The following is a 24,670-nucleotide window of genomic DNA, read 5'->3' as shown; positions in this document are numbered from 1 at the left end:
GGAAGCAAATATTAAGGTCATCCTTTTCTCTCTGATGTTTATAGTATTTCTAATGTGGGAAGCAAGGGAGGAGAGCTGACTGACCAAATTCTGTACAAGCAAAAATATCTCTATGACATAACAAATATTCCACTTGCTTTACTAATTACACAGATTTAACAGAACCAAATTGCTGAAATGTATGTAGAGATCACTTACGAACTGAAAGCACAAACAGACCACTACAGACATCTAATTCAGTCAAAACTAAGGGATCAGTGTCTCATTAAGTGAAATAAAGAAAACTCAACAAATATAAATGCCACAGTAAGTTTTTAAAAAGCCTTTAGCCATTTTCATTATAACAAGGTCAATTCAGGATTAGCCAGGTTAATGAGATCCTATTCAATGATAGCAGTAGCCAATTATAGCCAATAGAAGCCAATTCCCACGATATTCCCAACATTTATCAAAATTAACTAATACAGGGTGCCTGGGTGGCTCAGTCCGTTAAATGTATGCCTTCGGCTCAGGTCATGATCCCAGGATCCTTGGATTGAGTTCCACATCGGGCTCCCTGCTCAGCGAGGAGTCCGCTTCTCCCTCTGCCTCTCCCCCTAATTGTGCTCTCTCTCTTGCAAATAAATAAAATCTTTTTTAAAAAAGTAACTAATACAGGGGCACCTGGGTGGCTCAGTGGGTTAAAGCCTCTGCCTTTGGCACAGGTCATGATCTCAGGGTCATCTGCTCAGCAGGGAGCCTGCTTCTCTTCCTCTCTCTCTCTCTCTGCCTGCCTCTGCCTACTTGTGATCTCTGTCTGTCAAATAAATAAATAAAATCTTTTTTTTAATTAACTAATACAAATAACATATTCAACATTTGTCCTCCTGAAACCATTATTACCCTATATGTAGACTAACTAGAATTTAAACAGAAACTTGAAACAAAGAAATTAACTAATACAAACTTCAACTAATTCCACACTACTCTCAAGTCTACCAGAAAAACACAACGAATAGAAAAAAGCCCAATCTATCATGAGCAAATGCTGGCTTGAGTAGCCTATACATGCCACCATGGTACTCAACCTGAGGCTGCACAACCAGCAGCGGCATCTGAAAACTAGAAATGCACATTTTCAGGCCCTAAAGGCCTACTGAATGGAAAATACAAACCTTCCAGGAAATTCTGATGCAGTTTTTACTACCATAAGCCCTAAAAAACTGAACCTAATTCTTTATACAGTTTTAGACTTTTCCATTAAAGATAAGAATTATAAAACACGTAACTGGCAAATTGGAATGTAAAATGTACATTTTAATTAGTGTAAGATCAAAAACAAAAATAAAATTAAAATGAAGTCTACACAATATCTTCCCCAAAAATGAAACAGTCACCATTTCAGTCATGCATAAAAAAAAATTATTTGGAACAGCATAAAATTAAATGGCCTAGGGGCGCCTGTGGGTGGCTCAGTGGGTTAAAGTCTCTGCCTTCAGCTCAGGTCATGATCTCAGGGTCCTGGGATCGAGCCCCATATTGGGCTCTCTGCTCAGCGGGGAGCCTAATTCCTCCTCTCTCTTTCTGCCTGCCTCTCTGCCTACTTGTGATCTCTGGCAAATAAATAGATAAAATCTTTTTAAATAATAAATAAATAATAAATGGCCTAATTTTACAACTACCACAGAATCATCATCACCAATGGATGCTAAACTATTGGGAAGAACAATGCTGGGAAAACAAGATATTTACAGTTTCCAAATTTCACTCCACAAGGCACTTACTAATTACACATATACCTTAACAAAGAAAAATTTGGTAAATACAACCTTAATAAAATGATCAAACTTAGTTTCACCAATAAAAAAATAAACTGACATGATGAACCTTCTCATGGAATGCACTGAGAAAGAAATCACAACATGTATTCCTACCAAAAAGATTTTTAACCTGAATCTAATCATGAAGAAATAATCAGACAAATTCAAATGAGAGACCTTCTGTAAAACTAGCCTGGACTCTTCAAAAATGTCAGTAACATGAAAAAAAATTAGGGAACTGTTGTAAATTAAAGGAGACTAAAGAGACCTAACTATATATAACGTGATTGAATACCACAAAAAAAAAAGAAAGTTTAGAAGAAGCAGCTATGAAAGACATTACTGGGACAAGTAGGGAAATATGAATATGAACCATGTATTTAATAATAAAATGTTAGGGCGCCTGGGTGGCTCAGTGGGTTAAGCCGCTGCCTTCAGCTCAGGACATGATCTCAGAGTCCTGGGATCGAGTCCCGCATCGGGCTCTCTGCTCAGCAGGGAGCCTGCTTCCTCCTGTCTCTCTGCCTGCTTGTGATCTCTCTCTGTCAAATAAATAAATAATAAAATGTTATCACTGTTAAATTTCCTAAGTGAGATCTTACACTATGGTTATGAAAGATGGTGCTCTTATACTTAGGAAATATATATGGAAGACGAAATATCAAAATGTCTGCAACTCTCAAATGATATAATAAATAAGTATACTATATAGAGAGAAAAAAACGCAATGTGGCAAAATGTTAACAACCGGCCAATCCAGGTGAAGAGTATATGAGTGATGATTATGCTTTTCTCACTATTTTTCTATAGATTTGAAAGAAGATTGATATCATTCTTATCCCTCTTCAAAACCATATTCCTCCAACAGTATGATCTTAAGGAAGTAACTTAACCTCTCCATGCCTCGGTTTCCACATTTGTAAATCAGGGATAATAACAATACATACCTAATAAGGTGAGAATATCAAAAGAGTTCATGTATGTCAAGTACCTAGAATCCGGCATGATACGTACCAGACTTCAAGTGTCTGCTGCCATTATTACTGCTGATACTTTATTTTATGACTACTACTACAAGAATCATAGCTTGGATGTTCACAGTTCTATAGAATTTCCAAAATATTTTCTCTACTTATAGTTTAAGCTAGTCTTCACCACAGATCTTTGAAGTAGGGAGAGTATTATTATCTCTGCTTTCCAGATAAGGAAAATGAGACTCAGAGAGTTGAGCGACTTCCCCAATGTTTTACGACTTCTAGAAAGTAGTGTGAGATGGGAACCAGGTCTTGTTTCCACTATAGCACAATGTAAAATTTACATCTAAACTGATTACAATGTATTTCAAAGAAAACACACTAAAAAAAACAGGTAGAACTTCTGTACTGTCAGTTATAGACAAAAGAAGTTATCACTAGGCCATTTAGCAAACCAGATGTCACTTTGCAGAGCTTTGATATTTTTGTTAAATACCCTTGAAAACAAGGATCAAAAAATATGAACTCTTATAAAAAGGGATTTATTGTATTTTTATAGCTTATTACATACCTTGTAACAATCATTTTGTTAAATGTGAATGTCAGTTTTATTTTCGGTCCCTTTTTTCCTGGCTATTTACAAGCTTTGTAAGAATCGTTCCTTAATTAAGTCTAAACATAGTTTTATATAAATGGATTCCTGGAAATAAAACGTTCAGACTTAAGAAATGATTGTTACAGAGACTGTAACAGGCCGTAAAAAAAGAATGCCACTTTAAACAAAGATTTCTCATTTTAATTAAAAAGATAATCATCAGAACATTCCTACACTTAACAGAACCATTTAAAGAAGCTTCTTTGAAAAAAAAAATATGTAGCATCTTATGCAGCCTTCCATGTATAATTTATAACATATTTAAAATCAAAGTCTCAGTTGATCCTGTAAGTATGAATCCTTATATACTATCTATGCCTACACTTGAATGATACATTGGAACAGAAACAGGTCCAAATGAAATAAACATCATTCCCAATTCTTTTTCTAATGAACACTTTCAAAGATTATGAGTATTTTTCCCATAAATATTGGTAAAACACATTTAAGAACACTTAAGAAACATTGTTTTAACTTGGACCCCGGGTAACAATCTGAGGGTTTCAGAGGGGAGGAGAATGGGGGATGGGGTAACAGGGTGATGGGTATTGAGGAGGGCATGTGCTGCGATGAGCACTGGATGTTATATGTAACTAATGAATCACTGAACACTACATCAAAAATTAATGATGTACTACTATAAAGTGGCTAACTGAACATAATAATAAAAAAAAAGAAACACTTTCTGGGGCGCATGGGTGGCTCAGTGGGTTAAAGCCTCTGTCTTCAGCTCAGATCGTGATCCCAGGGTCCTGGGATCGAGCCCCTCATCCAGCTCTCTGCTCGGCGGGGAGCCCCTTCCCCCTCTCTCTGCCTGCTGCTCTGCCTTCTTGTGATCTCTGTCTGTCAAATAAATAAATAAAATCTTAAAAAAAAAAAAAAGAAACACTTTCTAACATGACCACAAATGAACATAACAAGGATCATACAGTTTATTGATGCAGTCAGTATATGTCAGCAAAGGTGTTGGGTAAAGGATATTCAGAACACTACCATATAGTGTTCTGACACATACCTGCATACAAAGTTTCTATTCTCAAACTTTAATAAAAAGTGAAGCAATCATGTGATTTTCAAAAGGCCAAACCTGGATATCACTGGAGGCTGTAAAAAAACCTTTACAAATATGATTTGATAAGCAGGATTCTTTTCGATTAATTCATCTGGGTAACTGTCATTCTTGGGACGCCTGGATGGCTCAGTTGGTTGGGCGTCCCACTCTTAATGTGAGCTCATGTCATGATCTCAGGGTCATGGGATTAAGCCCCACAGTGGGCTCTGTGCTCAGGAGGAAGTCCACTTGAGATTCTCTCCCTCCCTCTGCTCCTCCTCCCGTGGGCGCATACATGCACACACACACACACACACACACACACACACACAGTCTCTCTCTCATTCTCAAATAAATATATAAATAAATAGGGGTGCCTGGGTGGCTCAATCAGTTAAGAATCCAACTCTTAATTTCAGCTCAGGTCATGATCTCAGAGTCATGACACTGAGCCTCTGGCGGGCTCCCCACTGGGCATAGAACCCTGCTTAAGATTCTCCCTTTCTCTCTCTCCCTTTCCCCATCCTCTCTCTCTCAAAATAAATAAATATATATTTTTTAAATTGTCCATTCTTAACACAAATCTCACATAAATTTTGTAAACCTAGGCAGCGTCCACGAGAGAATGAAGTAGATCTTATAAGCTGTCATTATAATTAACTGTAATTTGAAAAACAGATGCATCAATGTTCTTCTACTTAAGTCACCTTTTCTAAATTGCACTGGAGTCACTACTTGACAGTCTATTTCTGCAGCAATGTATTACTGGAAACTGCTTCAAAGTAGACTCTATTTTCCCAGGAAAACAAGTTATAATCAGGAAGCTATTTCCTGAGGACTTGGTAACAAAGAAAGGACTTAGATGCCTAACAACACCAAAACAAACAGCCAATAACTAAACTTCCACAGTCATTAAAAATAAGGAAATAACATTCCAGCTTCATGAAACAGAGTAACATACCAATGATCAGCAAGCATTTGTCCAAAATGTATAAAAAACAAAACAAAACAACCTATAACTCTTCCGTATTTATTCATTAAACAAATCTGACCTCAAGCTAATAACCAACTAAAATAAACACTAAACATTTAATTAGCAATCATTTGATCTGCTTCTTATAATAGAGACTGCTGCTTGGGATGATTTATGAAAAAGGGAGAGGAAGCAAGAGAGGGTCAACTATTATTACTCAAGTAACTATCCTCCTTTCCTTTATCTAAATTATTTCCCTGAATAAGCAAGTTACTCAAAATCATAGCACTGACCTATGCTACCAGTATAAGGAAATGGGTGAATGTTGATCATGATGACCACAAGTTTAAAAAAAAGTTATAGGTTGACCAGATATTTTTATTTTTCATTTGCTTATCTCTTTAGCTTATTAAAACCCACCACGTGTTCTATATAAGACCAAAGGCCACCAGAAAAAAAAATGCTCTCATTCTCAATGTCACAGGGCTTACTTGAGACTTTATAGATAGGTTTCAGGGTACCCTACACATATTTAAGAACCAGGAAAATTTAACAGCACAAACTCCTTTTTAAAATATTAATAGAATATCTTTCACAGAACACTAAATTTAGGGCATATTCTGATGATCATTCCTCTGATTCTTCTGATGATGACTATATGTTGTGTTTTATTCCCAACAGATAAAGTCATCAAGAAGAACTGGGGCATACATTAGGGAAATGTAAATTAAAACCACAATAATATATTACTATATACCTATCTAAATGGCTAACATAAAGAACAGTGAGCAACCAGAACTTTCATACATTGCTTGTGCAAATGCAAAATGGTATAGCCAGATGCAGTAGGGTAGGGGGATTAAGAGGTATAATCTTCTAGTTATAAAATAAAAAAGGCACAGAGATGTATGTATAGCATAGGGAATACAGTCACTATACTATAACAGCTTTGTATTGTGACAGACTGCAATTAGACTTACTGTGCTGACCACATTGTAATTTATTAAAAATCGAACCACTATGTTGTATACCTGAAATTAATATAAAATTTTATGTCAATCATTCTTCAATTTAAAAAAAAGATAGAGGGGCGCCTGGGTGGCTCAGTGGGTTAAAGCCTCTGCCTTTGGCTCAGGTCATGATCTCAGGGTCCTGGGATCGAGCCCCGCATCGGGCTCCCAGCTCCATGGGGAGTCTGCTTCCTCCTCTCTCTCTCTCTCTGCCTGCTTCTCTGCCTACTTGTGATCTGTCTGTCAAATAAATAAATAAAATCTTAAAAAAAAAAATGATAAGAGTCATGCTTGGAAATAGTTTGGCAGTTTCTTATAAAGTTAAACATACGCTTACCATATGACCCAGCAATTCCCCTCCTGGGTATTTACCCTAAAGAAATAAAAATTTACATTCGCACAAAACCTATACACAAGTATATACAGCAGCCCTATTTAGAGTCACCAAAAACCAGACACAACCCACATGTCCTTCAACAGGTGAATGGATAAACAAAATATGGTACAATCCATACAATGGAATACTATTAAGCAATAAAAAGGAATGGGATAGTGATATATGCAACAGCTTGGATGAATCTATCTCAAGAGCATTGTGAAAGAAGCCAAAAGCAAAAAATTACATATTGTATGATACCATTTACATGACATTCTCAAAAAGATAAAACCAAAATAAGGAAAAATAAATCAGTTCCTAGAAATTAGAGATGGGGTGGGGGAAATATAGTATAAGGGAGTTTGGGGAGGGGTAATGACTGTTCTGTATCCTGACCATGGTGGTAGTTACATAAATCTATACAGTATTAAAATTCTGAGACCTATACACTAAAAAAAAAACTCAATTTTACTGGATGTTAATAAAAAATTTTTTGAATTTGCACATAGCAGGTATGAATAAATATATGCTTAAAAAGTAAAATGGAATAGCGGTAGAATGCCTATTCAATAAAACTTGAAAGTCTGTGTGAATTATTCTGTGTTAGATTTTTGTTGTAAAAGTACCACTACCATCATATCCTTATGGCCTAGAAAGCACCATCACATTTACCTCATTTAGTTATATTAAATTATGTCTTCCTCTATTTTCTTAAATTATTTATTTATTTGACCCAGAGAGAGAGAGATCACAAGTAGGCAGAGAGGCAGGCACAGAGAGAAGGGGAAGCAGGCTTCCCGCCGAGCAGAGAGCCTGACACAGGGCTTGACCCCAGGACCCCGAGATCATGACCCGAGCCGAAGGCAGAGGCTTAACCCACTGAGTCACCCAGGCACCCAGTCTTAGATGCTGTGGGGGATGGTAATGACCATCCAAGGCACGGAGATAAAAAGACCTTTTCAGAGAGAATTTCTAACTATCAAGACAGCCTGTGGCTGTGTGGCTGTCACTTGAGATCAGGCTGAAGCCCTTGCTCAAAAGACCTCCAATGTATGTAATTATACCAGAGAGTACACTTTCCTCATAAATCTCCCTCCCATTTAGTTATGCCTTGTTCCTCTGAGCAACATTTGAGTGATTCCTCAAAACTCGCTCCTTGACATTAATTCTACTTAAGAGCTCTATACAACTGGTGTGGGGCACCTGGGTGGCTCAGTTGGTTAAGCATCTGACTCTTGATTTCAGCTTAGATCACCAGCTCAGGGTAGTGAAATCGAGCCCCGCATCAGGCTTGCTGCTCGGCTGGGAGTCTGCTGGAGATTCTGTCTCTCCCTCTCCTTCTGCCCCTCCTCCAACTTCTGTGCCCACACTCTCTCTGGATTTCTAAAATAAATAAACCCTTAAAAACAAAAAAACAACTGGTGAGATAGTCTGCTGTCATTTATTTTCAAATATGTGATAGGGTCATAAAACATTAACAATTATAATTAAAATATTAACAATTACCATATTAACAATTAACAAGTAACATCAGAACTATCCACAACATTTTCATTTCACAGGAGGGAATACAAGTTGTACTATGATGTAATTTTAACATATATGTCCATATTTTGGGATTCTGCTATTGTTCTACTAGACACACCTCTTATAAATGGCATATCTTGCTCATTTTTCTGCCCCCATAGCTCACCAATTTCTCCAGCTGCAAACAGCCCCAGAAGTAAATTATTTTTAGAAACCTACTACTAATCCATTAGAATTCTAAGAGATTCCAAGCCTCTACCATGACGTCTGTATCACTCTGCCTTCACTCTTTTCCCCCAGCTTTACTGAGATATAACTGGCATATAAAATTGTGCAAATTTAAGGTTTATAATATGTTGCTTTGATACATATATTGTATTACAAAATGATTAGCCCCTGACTTCACTCCTGATTTCAGTTAGCTCAGTTCCTTCCTGCTATGTTCCCCACATACAAGGCTTCACCTTTTACTTTGGTTCTAGCCACAATATTCCCTCACTCCCTCTTTGTTGGTACACTGGCCAGGACACAATAGGCTAGACATTTTGTTAAACCTAATCTGAGAAATATCTGCATCAGAAACCCTGAGATGCTTGTTAAACACGCAGATTCTTGAGATCTACCAAATTAGCTAGAGGGAGAAGAGCTGAGAATCTGTACTGTATTTTAACATTTTCTCCAAATAATTTTTTTAAGATTATACTTATTTGTCAGAGAGAGAGAGAGAGAGCGCATCCAAGAGTGAGCACAAGCAGGGAGCAAGGCAGGCAGAGGGAGAAGCAGGCTTCCTGCTGAGCAAGGAGCCCAGTGTGAGGCTTGATCCCAGGACTCTGGGATCCTGACCTGAGCTAAAGGCAGCCACTTAATGGACTGAGCGACCCAGGCACCCCCCTCCAAATAATTCTTATGCATAGTAAAGCATAGGACTATTACAGTAGGCACTAATGAATAAATGAACCAATTAATTAATTCTCCAGTTCCTTGCTGGGTATTCCAGTTTGACTTCTTATCCCAGACTTTATAATCAGGGTCCTTGCTACCTGTTTTCAGTACTTACTCATGCTGTCTACCTATCTGGATGTCCCCAGAATATCTGCACCCAGATTCCTTGTCATTATTCTCCCCCTGAAAGAATATTCTTCCCTTGCTAAACTTCTGAGTCCACAAATCTGGTCGAGTTGCCAACAGATGCCATGTTCCACCTGCCTAGCTAAATTTCCTCTCCTTAACTCCTAGCCACATCCAAGCACTTAGCCTACCTCAGCTAGCATGAAAAGCCTCTGTAGCTTTGTGCTTCCTTATCTGGCTTATCCTGATAAAACAGTGTCCCCAGAATGAGACAGTGATCATGAAATTACTCAAACAACAAACACAATGTTTAAAAGAATCCTGATCTTTCTATCACATAGGAAGTAGAGTCGAGTGGTCCAGATAACTTCAATTTGGCTTACCCACTATGTGGATAAATCTTTCTTTTTTTTTTTTTTAAGATTTTATTTACTTATTTATTTGAGAGAGAGAGAAAGAGAAAGAGAGCCTGAGAGGGGGAAGGTCAGAGGGAGAAGCAGAACTCCCTGCTAAGCAGGGAGCCTGATATGGGACTCGATCCCAGGACTCCAGGATCATGACCTGCAGTCACTTAACCAAATGAGCCACCCAGGAACCCAAATCTTTCTCTTTTAACCTGTTATTATGGGTATTCATATAGAAAAGTATGGAATAGAATACAACGAATTCCTATCACTCAGCTTTTCACCTCCCAAATTCCAAAGCAAATTCCTTAAGAGTGTATCATTATGTCCATTTTTATACAATGCCCATTTTTATACAATGCCCATTTTTTATACAACGAATTCCTATCACTCAGCTTTTCACCTCCCAAATTCCAAGGCAAATTCCTTAATACTATATCATTATGCCCATTTTTATCTATTTGAACATATCTTAAATTTAGTCTCCCTGTTAAAATTAGGGACTATTCCAACATCTTTACCCACCAAATACTCACTTCCCTATACTACAACAAACTTCCCTCTAGCTAATTGCCACAAATCATGCCTGACACCTTTTTTATTCTTCTCTTTCTTTATTTCTCCTACTCTACTCCAGACAAACCTTATTCATTCTATCTTGAGAATATTCCTTAAATATCTTTCCTTCTTTCCATAATTACTGCCCTAGCTCAAGCCCACATGGATTCTTGCCCGGACTATTATACAGCCTTTAAGTGGTCTCTTTGCTTCTGTCTATTTCCTCCTCCCTAGTCCAGTCCACTCTAAGGGGAACCTTAGAGTGATCTTTAATCTTTATTGTTACTGCCCTCAGTGGGAATCAGATTCAGATGTAAATTAGAGACCGTTCAGAAAAGAGCACTGCAAGCATTTATATCTTGAATGGGGGCCAGGGACCTCAGACAGAAAACCTTTGAACAATGAGCAACAAATAGAAAATTAAATTTCAAAAATAGCATCTAAAATAAAACCCCAGCATCTAAAAACACCAAATAACCAGGAATTAATCTAACAAAAACGTACAAAGACCTCTACACAGAGAAATTAAAGACTCAAATAAATGGAAAGATATACCATTTTCATGGATTGTAGAACTCAATAGTGTTACAATCTCAATTCTACCCAAACTTATATAGATTCTACCCAATTCTACCCAAACTTATATAGAAATGCAATGCAATATCGATAAAAACCATAGCAGCATGTTTCATGGACATTAACAAGCAGATTCTAATATATATGGAAATGCAAAGGGCCAAGAACAGCCAATGCAATCTTGAGGGGGATGGGTAGCTGAAGGGCATATACTATCAAATATCAAGAACTAGTATGCAAATATATTTTAAAAGTATGATATTGGCACAAGAATAAACAAAACAATGAAACAGAACAGGGTCCTAGAAACAGGCCCACACACACATATAGATAGATAGTATGAATTCCTGAATTCATACATGGCAAAAGTGACCCTGCAATGTGACAAAGAATAATTTTTTCAATAAATGACATTGGATCAACTGGACTTAAAAAACCAAAACTGAATTCTGTCCTCTACCTCACACCAAATGTTAACTAATTAATTCCAGATAAACTACAGATCCCAGGTCAAACAATAAAGCTTGTCAGGGTCTTGAGATATCTGTAGACTTGTAGTCATAGCATTATTCACAACCGCCAAAAGGTAGAAGGATCCCAAGTGTCTGGCAAGATATTAATGGACAAACTAAATGGGATGTTTAAATATGGTAGAATATTATTCAGCCTCAAAAAGGAAGGAAATTCTGACACGTTACAACATGGATGAACCTTGAGAACATTGTGCTAAGAAAAATAACCCATTCACAAAAAGACAAATACTGTATGATCCCACTTATGAGGTATCTAGAGTAGCCATATTCATAGAAACAAAGTAGAATGGTGGTTGTCAGGGGCTTGGGGGAGAGGGAAACAGAAAGTTGTTGTTCAACAGGTATGGAGTTTGAGCTTTTCAAGATAAAAAAATGCGTATTCAGTTTAGCTAAGGCCAAGCAAAACAGGGTCTACACAAGATGGGGTGGTAGAATCAGCAGTGATCTACTGCAGGTCAGAGCCCTAGCAGGATAAAAAAAAAAAAAAAAAATGTCCATACAGGAATATGGCAGCCTTGGCAGTCCTGCACAGGGTGCTAGGGTCCAAATGGACTGAGAAGAACAACCTAGTACAAGGTATCAGATCCTTAGGTGAGAAAGATGTTCAAACAAAGAGCAGGAGCCTGACAGGGGATTTTGGAGCCTTGGTAAGGTGAGGATGGCATCCATGTGGTAGATGTCAGGAACAGCAGTAATAGTAGAGACTGGTCACATACAAGGAAGCTGATTAATAAAATATGTTGAGGTTACTGTCAGAAAAGGGAGTTATAATTACAGAAAAGGGAGTTATAATTACAGAAAGGAAATTACTGAATGAACCCTTGGTGTGAGACTAGAACTGGAGATATCAGTGTGAACTCACAGTTTTATATAAATATATAGATAAAATTATAATAGTGATATAATGCATGTGTGCATGTTTACACATACATATATTCCCTACCTCTGTCCAGTAAGAGGGCCTGGGAGCAGTGACAGCCCAACAACAATAAGCACACCAAACACCCAGATCTTAGCTTCTAAATATCATTCTCTACTGAGAATGGCTCAGTGGGTTAAGCCTCTGCCTTTGGCTCACTTGGGTCATGATCTCAGGGTCCTGGGATCGAGTCCCACACTGGGCTCTCTGCTCAGCAGGGAGCCTGCTTCCCCCTCTCTCTGCCTGCCTCTCTGGCTACTTGTGATCTCTATGAGTCAAATAAATAAATAAACTCTTTAAAAAAATTTTTTAAATGTTTAAAAAAAGATGAATCAGCTTGAAAGCACTGACCAAGGGGTGCCTGGGTGGCTCAGTGGGTTAAAGCCTCTGCCTTCGGCTCAGGTCATGATCCCAGGGTCATGGGATCAAGCCCCGCATTGGGCTCTCCGCTCAGCGGGGAGCCTGCTTCCTCCTCTCTCTTCCTGCCTCCCTGCCTACTTGTGATCTCTGTCAAATAAATAAATAAAATCTTAAAAAAAGAGAGAGAGAAAGAAAGTACTGACCAAAGAGGGAACAATTTAAGCATCAAAATAAATTACAGTATTGGATTATAGCCCATCAAATAAAACAGGAATTCATAAGCCCATTCTATTATAACAGATTGAAAATCTGATGGAGAATAGGATAGTAATCTGGTTTCAAAGAACCTTTTCCATAAAATATTTATTACAAAAATTACATATTTTAAAAGAATTGGCAGATACCACCTTAATCAAGTAAACAAAACTGTAAGACAAATAAAAAATCACGTGTCACCTAATAGGAGGCAAGAAGTAAAACTACAGCACCACTTCTGTGGTACTTCTGCCAAAAATACATAACCTGGATCCAATCATGAGGAAGAATCAGATAAACCCAAACTGAGGGACCATACTACAAAATGGCCTATAATGCTCAAAAGTGCCGTAGTCACAAGAGTCAAAGAAAAACTAATGAACTGTTCTACACTGAAGGAGACTAAAGAGACATGACAACTAAATTCAATGCATGATTCTGGGTTAGATCCTTTTGCTACAAAGAACATTACTGGAACAACTGGCAAAATCTAAATGGGGTCTGGGGTTAGATATGTTATTGTACTGTATGTCAATTTCTGAATTTTGACGGTTGTATTATTGTTATGTAGAATGTGGTCTATTTGTAGAAAATACACACTGAAGCATTTGGTGATGTGACAACTTACACTCAAATGATTCAGGAAAAAATATCGTTTGTGTTTTACCTGGAACTCTTCTGTAATTCTGAGATTAATTCAGAGTAAAATGTTAAGAGAAAGAGAAAGGACTGCATTGGTGGTTACCAAACACTAAAAATAAAGATACTGATACTCTGTGTGTGTGTGTGTGTGTGTGTGTGTTTATCAATATACACACTCCAATTAGGTGTAACTATTTTCTCTTGAGAAAGACTATTAGTTTTCCATGGCTGCTGTAACAAATTAACAAATATTTAGTGGCTTAAAAGAACATCAAATTATTATTTTATAGTTCTGTAGTTCAGAAGTCTGAAACCGTTCTCACTGAGACAAAAATCAAGGTTGTTGGTGGGACTGTGTTCTGTTCTGGAGGCTCCAGCTTGTCCTTTCAAGTTTCTAGAGGCTTCTCACATTCCCTAGCTCGTATCTCTTCTCCCATTTTCAAAGACACCAACAGTGGACTGAGTTCTCACATGGCATCACTTTGACCTGTTCTGACTTCCTCTTACACCTTGAGGGTCCCTTGTGATTAACACTGGGCCCAACACAAATAATCCAGGATAACCTCTCTATTTTAAAGTCAGCTGATTAGCAACCTTAATTCCATCTGCTACCTTCATTCCCCATGTAATTTAACAAATTCACTGGTACTTGGCATTGGTGGGGCAGGGGGTACTTACTCTGCCTACCCCAAAGAGTTTCTTTTATTCTGAGATTATATCCTTGCTACTTTTGTGGCATTAGAGAGCTCTTTTATAAAATGATGGTGTTAATTGCAATCATTCTTTTAAAACTATTTGTATATAGAGGGAAAAAACCTTGTTAATCCTGTGAATACTAAGTAAGTAATACAAAAAAACCTTGTGACATTTTTGACTCATCTCTCGAATGAAATTCTGAAACAAAACATTTCTGTTCCAACAAAGACACCGTATCCTTGATGAAAGATTTGTATTTTTCAGAATATAAGGAACAAATCAATTTATTTTAAAAAGGCAGACAATCCAATTAAAAAAAAAAAGTGACAAAGGCTTAAATTGACACCTCACAATAGAGTACATTTAAAGAGCTAATACAGGTCATGGTCTCAGAGTTGTAAAATAGAGCTCCACGTCCAGCTGTGGAGTCTGCTTAGGATTCTCTTTCCCTCTTCCTCCCTCCACTCTACCTCCTCCCACTCTCAAATAAATAAATAGCCAATAAACCCAAAAAGGTGCTTGATTACAATGGTCACTAAGGAAATGCAAATTAAAGCAGCAAGATAGTACGATTCATCTACTAGTCTGGCTAAACTGAAAAAGGCAGACAGTATCAAGTGAGTGTTAAAAGAACATGCAGCAACTGGAGCTTCCACATGCTGCTGCAGGAAGTGTAAAATGGGAAAGTGATTATTCATAACAGCACAATTCACAGTAGCCAAAAACTGGAAATAACCCAAATGTCCATCAACAACAGAATGGCTAGGGGCGCCTGGGTGGCTCAGTGGGTTAAAGCCTCTGCCTTTGGCTCAGGTCATGATCCCAGGGTCCTGGGATCGAGCCCCGCATCTGGCTCTCTGCTCAGGAGGGAGCCTGCTTCCCTTCTTCTCTCTCTGCCTGCCTCTCTACCTACTTGTGATCTCTCTCTGTCAAATAAATAAATAAAATCTCAAAAAAAAAATAGAATGGCTAAAAATATTAAATATATTCACACATTGGAATACTACATAGCAACAAGAATGAACAGAACTACGCCCAACAAAACAACCTGAATGTATCATCCCACAAACAATGTAGAACAAAAGAAGCCAGACACTGAAGTATGTATACTGGAATGATTCCATATATGAGGCTAAATACAAATAAAACCAACCTACAGATATTAGATAATGCTTACACAGAAATGATCACTAGGTGAAATTTTAAGAAGCTATATACTTAGACTTGTACACCTTTTTGTATAATTACTTCTCTAAAAGGCTTACATAGATAGATATATTCACAAAGTACACCAGAATATTATTCTTCCATACAAACCGGATTCAGTCCAAACTCCCTAGTCCTCAGTCTTTCTTTTCTTTCTTGTCTGTTATGCCCCCTTATGTTCATGTTTTACCTGTCTACTCAACCCATGCCTGCCGATCTCTTGATTTTCTGGCCTTTACCCAAACTACTCCCTCTTCCTGAAATGCCCACCTCAAAAACAAGTCTATCAAAACCTATCTATTCTACAAAATCCAGTATGAAGCTTTCTTCTTCCACAAAGTGTCCAAAGATCTCGCCAGTTAAAACTAATTTCCCTTCTGTTAACTTCCACAGCACTTTTGCCTCTATTCTGGCACTTACTGGTATGACTTAAAAAATATTATAAATTCCTATCTTCTCAATAGATTGTAAAGTTCTAGAAGAGACAGTTTTATTTAATTTTGTATCTTCATCGCTTCCTGCCCCCATAACCACCTCCCTCCACATATAACACAATGTTTTGCAACTCAATTTATGTTCACATTTTTATCAAATCACGTTGCATGCCAATTATCATGGCCTCATTTTCAGCTGTCAACCCAGTGATTTTGCCAAGTAATATTTAAAAGGAAAATGCAGTAGTCCAGCACAATCTAGGAACATACAGTCCTAAATTTCCAATGAAAACCTTGGATACAGGGGCGCCTGGGTGGCTCAGTGGGTTAAGGCCTCTGCCTTCTGCTCAGGTCATGATCCCAGGGTCCTGGGATCGAGCCCCGCATCAGGCTCTCTGCTCGGCGGGGAGCCTGCTTCCTCCTCTCTCTCTGCCTGCCTCTCTGCCTACTTGTGATCTCTGTCAAATAAATAAATAAAATAAAATAAAATAAAATAAAATAAAATAAAATAAAAAAAGAAAACCTTGGATACATATAGGAGTTTAATGGTATAAATGATCAATTAACATATTATACATGGCAATTTACAATTTAAAATGAGCTGAGGGATACCTGGGTGGCTCAGTTGGTTAAGCAACTGCCTTTGGCTCAGGTCATGATGCCGGGGTCCTGGGATCGAGTCCCGCATCCAGCTCACTGCTCAATGGGGAACCTGCTTCTCCCTCTCCCTCTGCTGCTCCCCCTGCTTGTACTCTCCCTCTCTATCAAATAAATAAATAAAATCTTTTTAAAAAATAACTAAAATAAAATGAACTCAGAAGGGTAAAAAAAGAGAACCTTTTCAAGTAGGTAAGACTAACAATTGGGGCACCTGGGTGGCTCAGTGGGTTTCGGCTCAGGTCATGATCCCAGGGTCCTGGGATCAAGCCCCGCATCAGGCTCTCTGCTTGGCAGGAAGCCTGCTTCCCTTCCTCTCTACCTACTTATGATCTCTGTCTGTCAAATAAATAAATAAAATCTTTAAAAAAAAAAAAAAAGACTAACAATTGCCCATTTTCCAGTTACGAAAATGAGCTTGGGGGGTGCCTGGGTGGCTCAGTGGGTTAAGCCTCTGCCTTCAGCTCAGGTCATGATCTTGGGGTCCTGGGATCGAGCCCCATATCGGGCTTTCTGCTCAGCGAGAAGCCTGCTTCCCCTTCTCTCTCTGCCTGCTTCTCTGCCTGCTTCTCTGCCTACCTGTGATCTCTCTCTGTGTTAAATAAATAAATAAAATCTTAAAAAAAATAAAAAAAGATGAGCTTGAGCTTGGCTACACTGCAATCCATGATCAAATGCAGGTCTTCATTTGGGGTACTTATTTTATAAATATATGCACTCAGTATACTAAATTTAAATTTTTCTGACTAAAAACAATACATACTCACTGTAGAAAATCTGGAAAACTTAAAAGAATTCAAAGAAAAGAAAAATCGCCCTAAGTAATATTATTGTGTTTACTAGCACATTTTCAAATACTGTTAAGTATTTTGAAATATTACCCATAATCTAACAAATAACCACATTAATAGATTAGTGTTGATGTGTTAGTTCCTGAGTACAAGGATTTGTGCATCTGTGTTCCAAAAGTATTATCCGTGTGCTACATAATTCCTGGATGTCTGTTTCCGTGACTTTTCAGTGAAAACCTGACTGTCCTCCAGACATCTGAAAATATCAGTACCATACCTTTGCAGCCTCAAATTTAGGTGCAGAGAAGGGATTTAAGAGCTCTATAACTACCAAGGGAGTTGTTAGAGCATTATGTATGACCTTCATTCAAATTCTGTTATAGTTCAAATTCTGTTACAAATGTCATTGGAATGACATCAACTTTAATCCTTCCCAAGGACAGAATAGCTTGTAATACTGATGAACTTTTCAGGGCATCACTGTGGATTAATGTCAAGAACCTAATTGTTGGGCGCCTGGGTGGCTCAGTGGGTTGGGCTGCTGCCTTCGGCTCAGGTCATGATCTCAGGGTCCTGGGATCGAGTCCCGCATCGGGCTCTCTGCTCAGCAGGGAGCCTGCTTCCTCCTCTCTCTCTCTCTCTCTGCCTGCCTCTCTGTCTACTTGTGATCTCTCTCTGTCAAATAAATAAATAAAATCTTTAAAAAAAAAAAGAACCTAATTGTTTCTTTATGCCTTTTTAAAAAATTTTACGTAACATGATGCAAAGCTACCTGCTTTATTAAATAGTGATTTTAAAAGTATCCAACCCAAGGGTGTTGTTCAGTAACCAAAGTGAGAAAGCACTAGTCAGGATAGCACAACAATGAGCAGAATGAAAGCACAACAGCTGTCACAGTAAGCATTTCACTGTTCTATAAATCAAGTATACTAGACTTTAATATAGACAATTGCTACTGTAGTACATTATTATACAAATTACTCCCTCCCCACATGCCTTCTATGGGCAGAGTATATTTTCTTGTCCTTTGACTCTGGGCTTGCCCATGTGACTTGCTTTGGTTAATGGAATACTGGCAGGTGTGACAGAACCAATGACTGAAAGGTACGTGAATAACTGGACTTGCTCCCTCGTGCCTTTGCTGTAGCTCTAACAGCTTTGCATGATTAAGTCACCATTCCTTTAGTCTGAGTTCCAGAATATCATATGTAACAGTGAACAGCCAAGTCCAGAGTCACCCAACTAAGTCCAGTCTATACCATCCAAAACGCAGCAAATCCACATATTCATGAGAATAAATGTTTATCATTGTATGCCACCATACTGTGTGGGTTTTATTACCTAGCAACAGCTGACTGATACAATGACACTCTGACAACTATAAAGACTTACTCCATTTCCTCAATAATTCAAATGATTAGAAAATCTACATGTAAGTCTGGACAAGTAACTCTTCCACTCAAGCCACCATGTGACTTGCAAAGAAATATGCCATCATAGTCCATTGTTTCTCTGCTCTTCAAGGATTAAATATAATGTAAGTCAGGGTACTGGGTCAGACTGCATGGGTTTGATGTCAGACTCCTTACTAACAGAGTGACTTTGTACAAATTACTTATTCTCTCTGGAATCAGTCTCCTTGTCTGAAAATGGGAGTAACAATAATACTGAATCTACCTTTGGAAGGATTAGATAAAATAATACATGTAAAGTATTCAGGGACACCAGGCTGACTCAGTCACAAGAACATGCATCACCTGATCTCAGGGGTCATGAGTTTGAGGCCCACACTGAATGCAGAGATTAAAAAAAGTAAGAAAGAAACTTAAAAAAAAAAAAAAAAAGAATTCAGAATAGCACATAGTAAACACTAAATAAATGGGAGCTGTTATCTACTCATGGCTAACTATATTTTAAAAAACAAAAATGAGGGACGCCTGGGTGGCTCAGTTGGTTAAGCAGCTGCCTTCGGCTCAGGTCATGATCCCAGCGTCCTGGGATCGAGTCCCGCATCGGGCTCCTTGCTCATCAGGAAGCCTGCTTCTCCCTCTGCCTCTGCCTGCCATTCTGTCTGCCTGTGCTTGCTCTCTCTCCCTCTCTCTCTCTGACAAATAAATAAAATAAAATCTTTAAAAAAAAATAAAAAAAATAAAAATAAAAAACAAAAATGAAAAAAACACAACTCTCCCACTTCTACGGTGGTTATCCCATTATTGACAGAGTCAGGTCAGGTAAGATCACAAGCTAAGAAGGGAAGTAAATCCTGAAGGGAGAGCCAGATCTCAGGAAGGACCAAAACCTTAGAAGGAAATTCCAACTCAGAAGGTTCATCTTAGGCAGGAAGAAATTGTCTCAGGGTTCTGCAGCTTTTGCTCCCTTACTTCCCACTCCCACCCTGGCCACATATGAAGGCAATCCAAGAACTATGATGGTAGTGACCCGGAGAACAAATCACAGTCTTAAGTCAACATTACTCTCTGTATTTATTCCACTTGTTATCTCTGAGCCTTCTCTGTAAAATGTTCTACCTCTGTCTCAGTCAGGCTTTGGGAAAGTAAGGGGAATTATCCAAAGAGTCCCAAAGTATAAAGTGAATCTTGTGGAATACTAGTCCAAATGGTAAGATCCAGTGAAACTTTCCCATATTTTTGCCCCCTCCTCTACTTCCAATTTACGGATGCTGGTGAAAGAATCAGTTTTCTTTATAGTGACCAACTTGTTAAACATTGGTAAATATTTTCCGCTTCATCCTCAATGAATTATTATTCACACTTAGAAAGCACTTTCTGTGATATATTAAAATACTGCTAGAAAATAGATAGGATTTGGGGTGCCTGGGTGGCATAGTCAGTTAAGTGTCTGCCTTCAGTCAGGTCATGATCCGGGATCCTGGGATCCAGCACCCCCCCTCCCATCAAGCTCCAGGCTCAGTCAGACTCCATGCTCTGCAGGGAGCCAGCTTTTCCCAACTCCCTCTGCCCCTCCCCCCATCACTCAAGTGCGCTCTCTCTCAAATAAATAAAATCTTTTTTAAAAAAAGATGTAATTTTTAAATACTTCAATAGCACAAAGATATTTTTTCTTTCTTCATGCTCCTTTTTATTGTAATGCCATTTACCATAAAATAATTTTTTCTATACATGATCAAGATCTTACATATTGTCCCATCTCCCTTCAGCAAGGGAAAAAAATTCACATCTGCTTCCTTTCTTTCAGGATTTAAACACTACACAAATAATATAGAATAATAAGTGGTTTCTTTTGAAATTTCACTTTCTAATTTAGCAATAAAAAATTTCTGACAATCATTCAAAGCAGCATTTTCTCTACATCTAATAATTCACTTCAGATAATATGTACATCTGTTACAAACACAAATTTTAAAAATTAGCACAAAGAATTATCACTAATTCATAATTTTATACCTTAATACCTATATAAGGTATATAAGACTATCCAGAAAAGAAACTGAAGGCTAATTAAAATTGAGAACAGGTAAGAGATACATAAAAACTCCAACAACTTAAACCAAGAACTAGTTTCAAATGTTCATCCAACCAGTTGGTAATCAATCTCACTGACTCAAAGAAAAGTGAAAAATCTGAGTATTTATTTTAAAATGCAATTTCTTGCTTTTAGATACACACATTTCTCAAGCAAGTAAGAAAAGTTACTGAATCATATTAATTCACCCAGTATTATTTCTGCAGTGACAGTATTAAAGGCAAGTCATGCAGGAGATCACCTTAAGAAATTAACCTCAAAAGAGATGCTGCCAAAGTAAACCCAATGTTGTTATTCACAAATTTGGCTAATCCCATTTGTACTTTTAGCATGAACACCCAACTACAACAGCATCCCTGGTAGCCAGTCTCAAAAGGGCATGGCCTCCAGCAATTTCCCTCTCTGTTTGTGTGTGTCCTTCCTCTTGCCTACAGGTAGAGATTTTTTCCCCTCCCTCTGACTCTGGGCTGGCCTCAACTGTCTTTGACCAACAGTGACATTCTCAGACTTCCAATCCAAGGAGCAAGAGAACTGGCATTATGCCTTCTATTTCCTGTCTCTTAGAATGCTCCTCAGAATCCAGCCACTCAGCTTGAGTGAATCCAAAGGCCAGGTGGAGAATTGGGGGGGGGGGGGGGGGGGGGAGGGTCACATAAAGGAGGAATGAAGGTCATTAGGACTAACTGTACTCTTAGCCAGAGGTCCGCTATATGAGTGTAGCCATTTTAAACATTCCAGCTATGTATGCCAACACCCCCAGCCAACACCATCAGTCAACCACAAATTTGAGAGAAATAATAAATTGTTTAAGCTACTAAATTGTGGAGTGGTCTGCTACACTGCAAGTCACCTTTTGTACTGTCCCACTTATCTATCAATTCTATAAAAAATAATTTTATATGCCCTAAAATTATTTCATCCAAGCAAGGTCAAAAATCAAAGTTACTAAAATCAAAGTAAAAATTGGTTTCTTCCTATAGAAAGTGACTCAAGATTTAATAATGTGTGGTGCCCTAAAAGCTGCAAACTACTACATGGCCATCTCCAGGTCCACTTTAACTCAATCAGGAGACCATTATGAAACATTAACTGACTGGTACAAAGTGGAGATCAAGTAGTTGAGAATGTTCCTAGGCTGAAGTCTAATGGGGAGTAAAGAAGATGATCTCATAATGCCTCTTGATGATCTATAAATCACATTATTCCATAAATTTGACACAAGTATCAAGATTAGGACTTAGTCAACCTCTAAGTAAGAAAACAAAAATAAGCAGCTGCTAATTTTCTGACTTAAATCGAGAAGCTGTCATACAAGTTATTTAGCATAGAGATTATTATTCCATGTAAAATAATGTAAAATATCAAGCAACTTCTCCTTACTCCTAAAGTCCAAAAAAATTTAATATTTTAGAATTTCAACACTGGCAGAAACTCAAGAACCTTCTTCAAACCTAATGGGATTTTGTTAATGATATATTCAAACTTTAGATGTTTTTGAAAGCACGGATACAAAATAAATGAAGTTTTAGTAAATATGACCAGTCTCTGAATATATTCTTTTAAGTGGGGCAGTTTAAAGCAAAATTTCAACTAGGATAATGCCCATGTTTATTTAGATTTGTTTTGGCAGAACAATTTTGTCAGGCAAAAACAAAATAACAACTATCAAAGAAATGAGATTTGGAGTGCCAGGTTACAATTACTTCTGAAAAAGTAAGACTCCACTGCAAATAATATCAATATCCCTAAAGCCACCTGTTAAAATAGCAGTCTAGGCATTCCATCATTCTTTAGCTGTAACCACAAAGTCTGGTTTTACACCTAGGATATACAAGAAGCATCAGATTAAAAGCATCAAATATCAGCCTACACAAATTTGCCAAACAAGCATAGCAAAAGAAAAGCAGATACAAAGTTAAAGAACTAGGCTCCAAAGGATTTAAATACACCCAACAAATTCCAATCCAAGTTCATACCGTGCTTCAACCTAAAACTGGTAAGTTACCACCAATTCTGACATTTCCTATTCCCCACTAGTTAGATCTCCCCTTATCTCCTGAATTTCCCCACAGATCTTATCACTTCTTAGGAGTCTTGCAATGGTAATCTCCATGGCCTTTCCTTTCTAAGAAAGTGATAGCACCAAGCCCCCATACTTTATTTTCTTTACTATTTAGCACTATCTTTTGTTTTACCCTATGAGATATTAATTTTTTCCCCAAGCTCCTGTACCCATGTTTTCCTGACAGATCAACCTCTTGGTTTTTATCACCTCACTTCGTCCTCGCTACAATATTTACCCTCTCTTTTCAAAGCAGAGTATGTATCCCTTTTTCTGACATTTGTAATTCTGGCTTGCCGTCAACACCCCCTTCCTTCTCTAGAGACTATCACCATAGTCCTAGGTCTCCTTAACCTCCTAAGTAAGGTCTCTACCTTTCCAGAGTTTGTCAACATTAGTTCGGCCAAACTGGGATTGTACCCTGAAGGCAAAGGCTATCTCCCCTCCTCCTCACCCCACCCCCACATTCGACAAAACTACGTCTCCCACCTGCCCTGGGTTTCTCTCCCCCACCCTTAGATCCTATCTGCATCCCGCCTAGCCCGTCACCCCCCCCTGCCCCCACCCTATATCTCTCCTTCCACTATCCTGCGCTCCCCTTCCCCACTCCTGAACGCACCTCCTCTGCTGGGCCTTACCCGTAACCCTGACACCGAGAAGGCCCTGCCAGCAACCTCACCGCGTCTCTCCTCTCGGCTTCCTCGGCTCTTCAGTAACTGTCCCCTCGCCCCCGCTTTCCCTCCAGGGCTCCGCGCGCCGCCCAAAGCCCCCTCCCCGATTAAGCTCCCGCTGTCACTTGGCCTCTCATCCACAAGATGGCGGAGCTGTTGCCCCCACCCCCGGGTCCTCTCCGCAACCCCCTCCCTCCTCCCTAGAGCTCCCGTCCCGTCCCTTCAGCTGCCCCTGCCGCCGGCCTCGGCCCAGGATCCCGCTGCCCCCTCCTCCCGCGGGCGGTCGGCCCAGGCCGGAGCCTCCTCGACGTCGCCAACGCCACCACCTCCACCGCTCCCCGGCCTGCGCCTTCTCCTCACCATAAACTTGAGCGCTTTTTCCTGCAGCACCGCCTCGGCTGGATCCATAATCACAGGGGCCACTGGGTCTGCACTCCGCCGGGGCCGCCCCCTTGGTGCCAGGCCGCAGCCAACGCAGCGCCCGGATCCGCCTCCTCTTCCTTCCCCCCGCCCTCTCTTACCTCTCAGGCACCGGCAGGGGGCCAGGGAGGACCCGCTGTTCCGTGCACATGCGTGAGCCCGCTGGCTCACGGGATTTGTAGTGCTGGAGTTTCCGGCGGCAAAAAGTGAGGCCTCGACTCGAACCGCAATTCCCGCGGTTCACTGCGGCACGGTGGCGGTGGCCGAAAGCCAAATCTAGACAACTCGCCATCAAGTGGAGAAAATCGGCTGATGGGAATCGTAGTTTGCAGCCTCTACGGATGGGAAACGGGAGGAGGCATGGGTGTCTCCGTGGTTACCGAGAGACGCCAGTGGCTGCTTGCCTGGCATTTGATAGCACGTTGGCGACCATTGACTCACCTGTAGCCCAAATACTGGAAAAAACTGTGAGAGGACTCAGAGGTCCGAGCAGCACCTCACAGACCAATGCAGAATTTCAGGGTCCTTCTAACCTTTCACCCCCACACT

The 24,670-nt window shown here is 39.2% G+C and overlaps 1 protein-coding gene across 6 annotated transcripts in view; it reads right to left on the bottom strand.

Moving 5' to 3' along the window:
- BTRC (beta-transducin repeat containing E3 ubiquitin protein ligase) overlaps positions 1 to 24,328 on the bottom strand; it is a 184,720-nt gene extending 160,392 nt beyond the window's left edge. For 2 of the 6 annotated variants that reach the window (XM_047702061.1, XM_047702062.1), the window contains exon 1: positions 24,062 to 24,241. In XM_047702061.1, the coding sequence (XP_047558017.1) occupies positions 24,062 to 24,109 (48 nt within the window). In that variant the 5' untranslated portion in view covers positions 24,110 to 24,241. Of the gene's footprint in view, positions 1 to 23,649; positions 23,827 to 24,061 lie in introns of those variants that run through there. The other 4 variants (XM_047702067.1, XM_047702064.1, XM_047702060.1 and 1 more) reach the window with 4 other exon arrangements.
- Between the last annotated feature and the right edge of the window lie 342 nt (positions 24,329 to 24,670).

The sequence above is a fragment of the Lutra lutra genome, chromosome 14, assembly GCF_902655055.1.
Source record: "Lutra lutra chromosome 14, mLutLut1.2, whole genome shotgun sequence".
Taxonomy (NCBI): Eukaryota; Metazoa; Chordata; class Mammalia; order Carnivora; family Mustelidae; genus Lutra; species Lutra lutra.
Note: the sequence above shows the minus strand (reverse complement) of the source record. Positions and strands in the feature narration are given on the sequence as shown.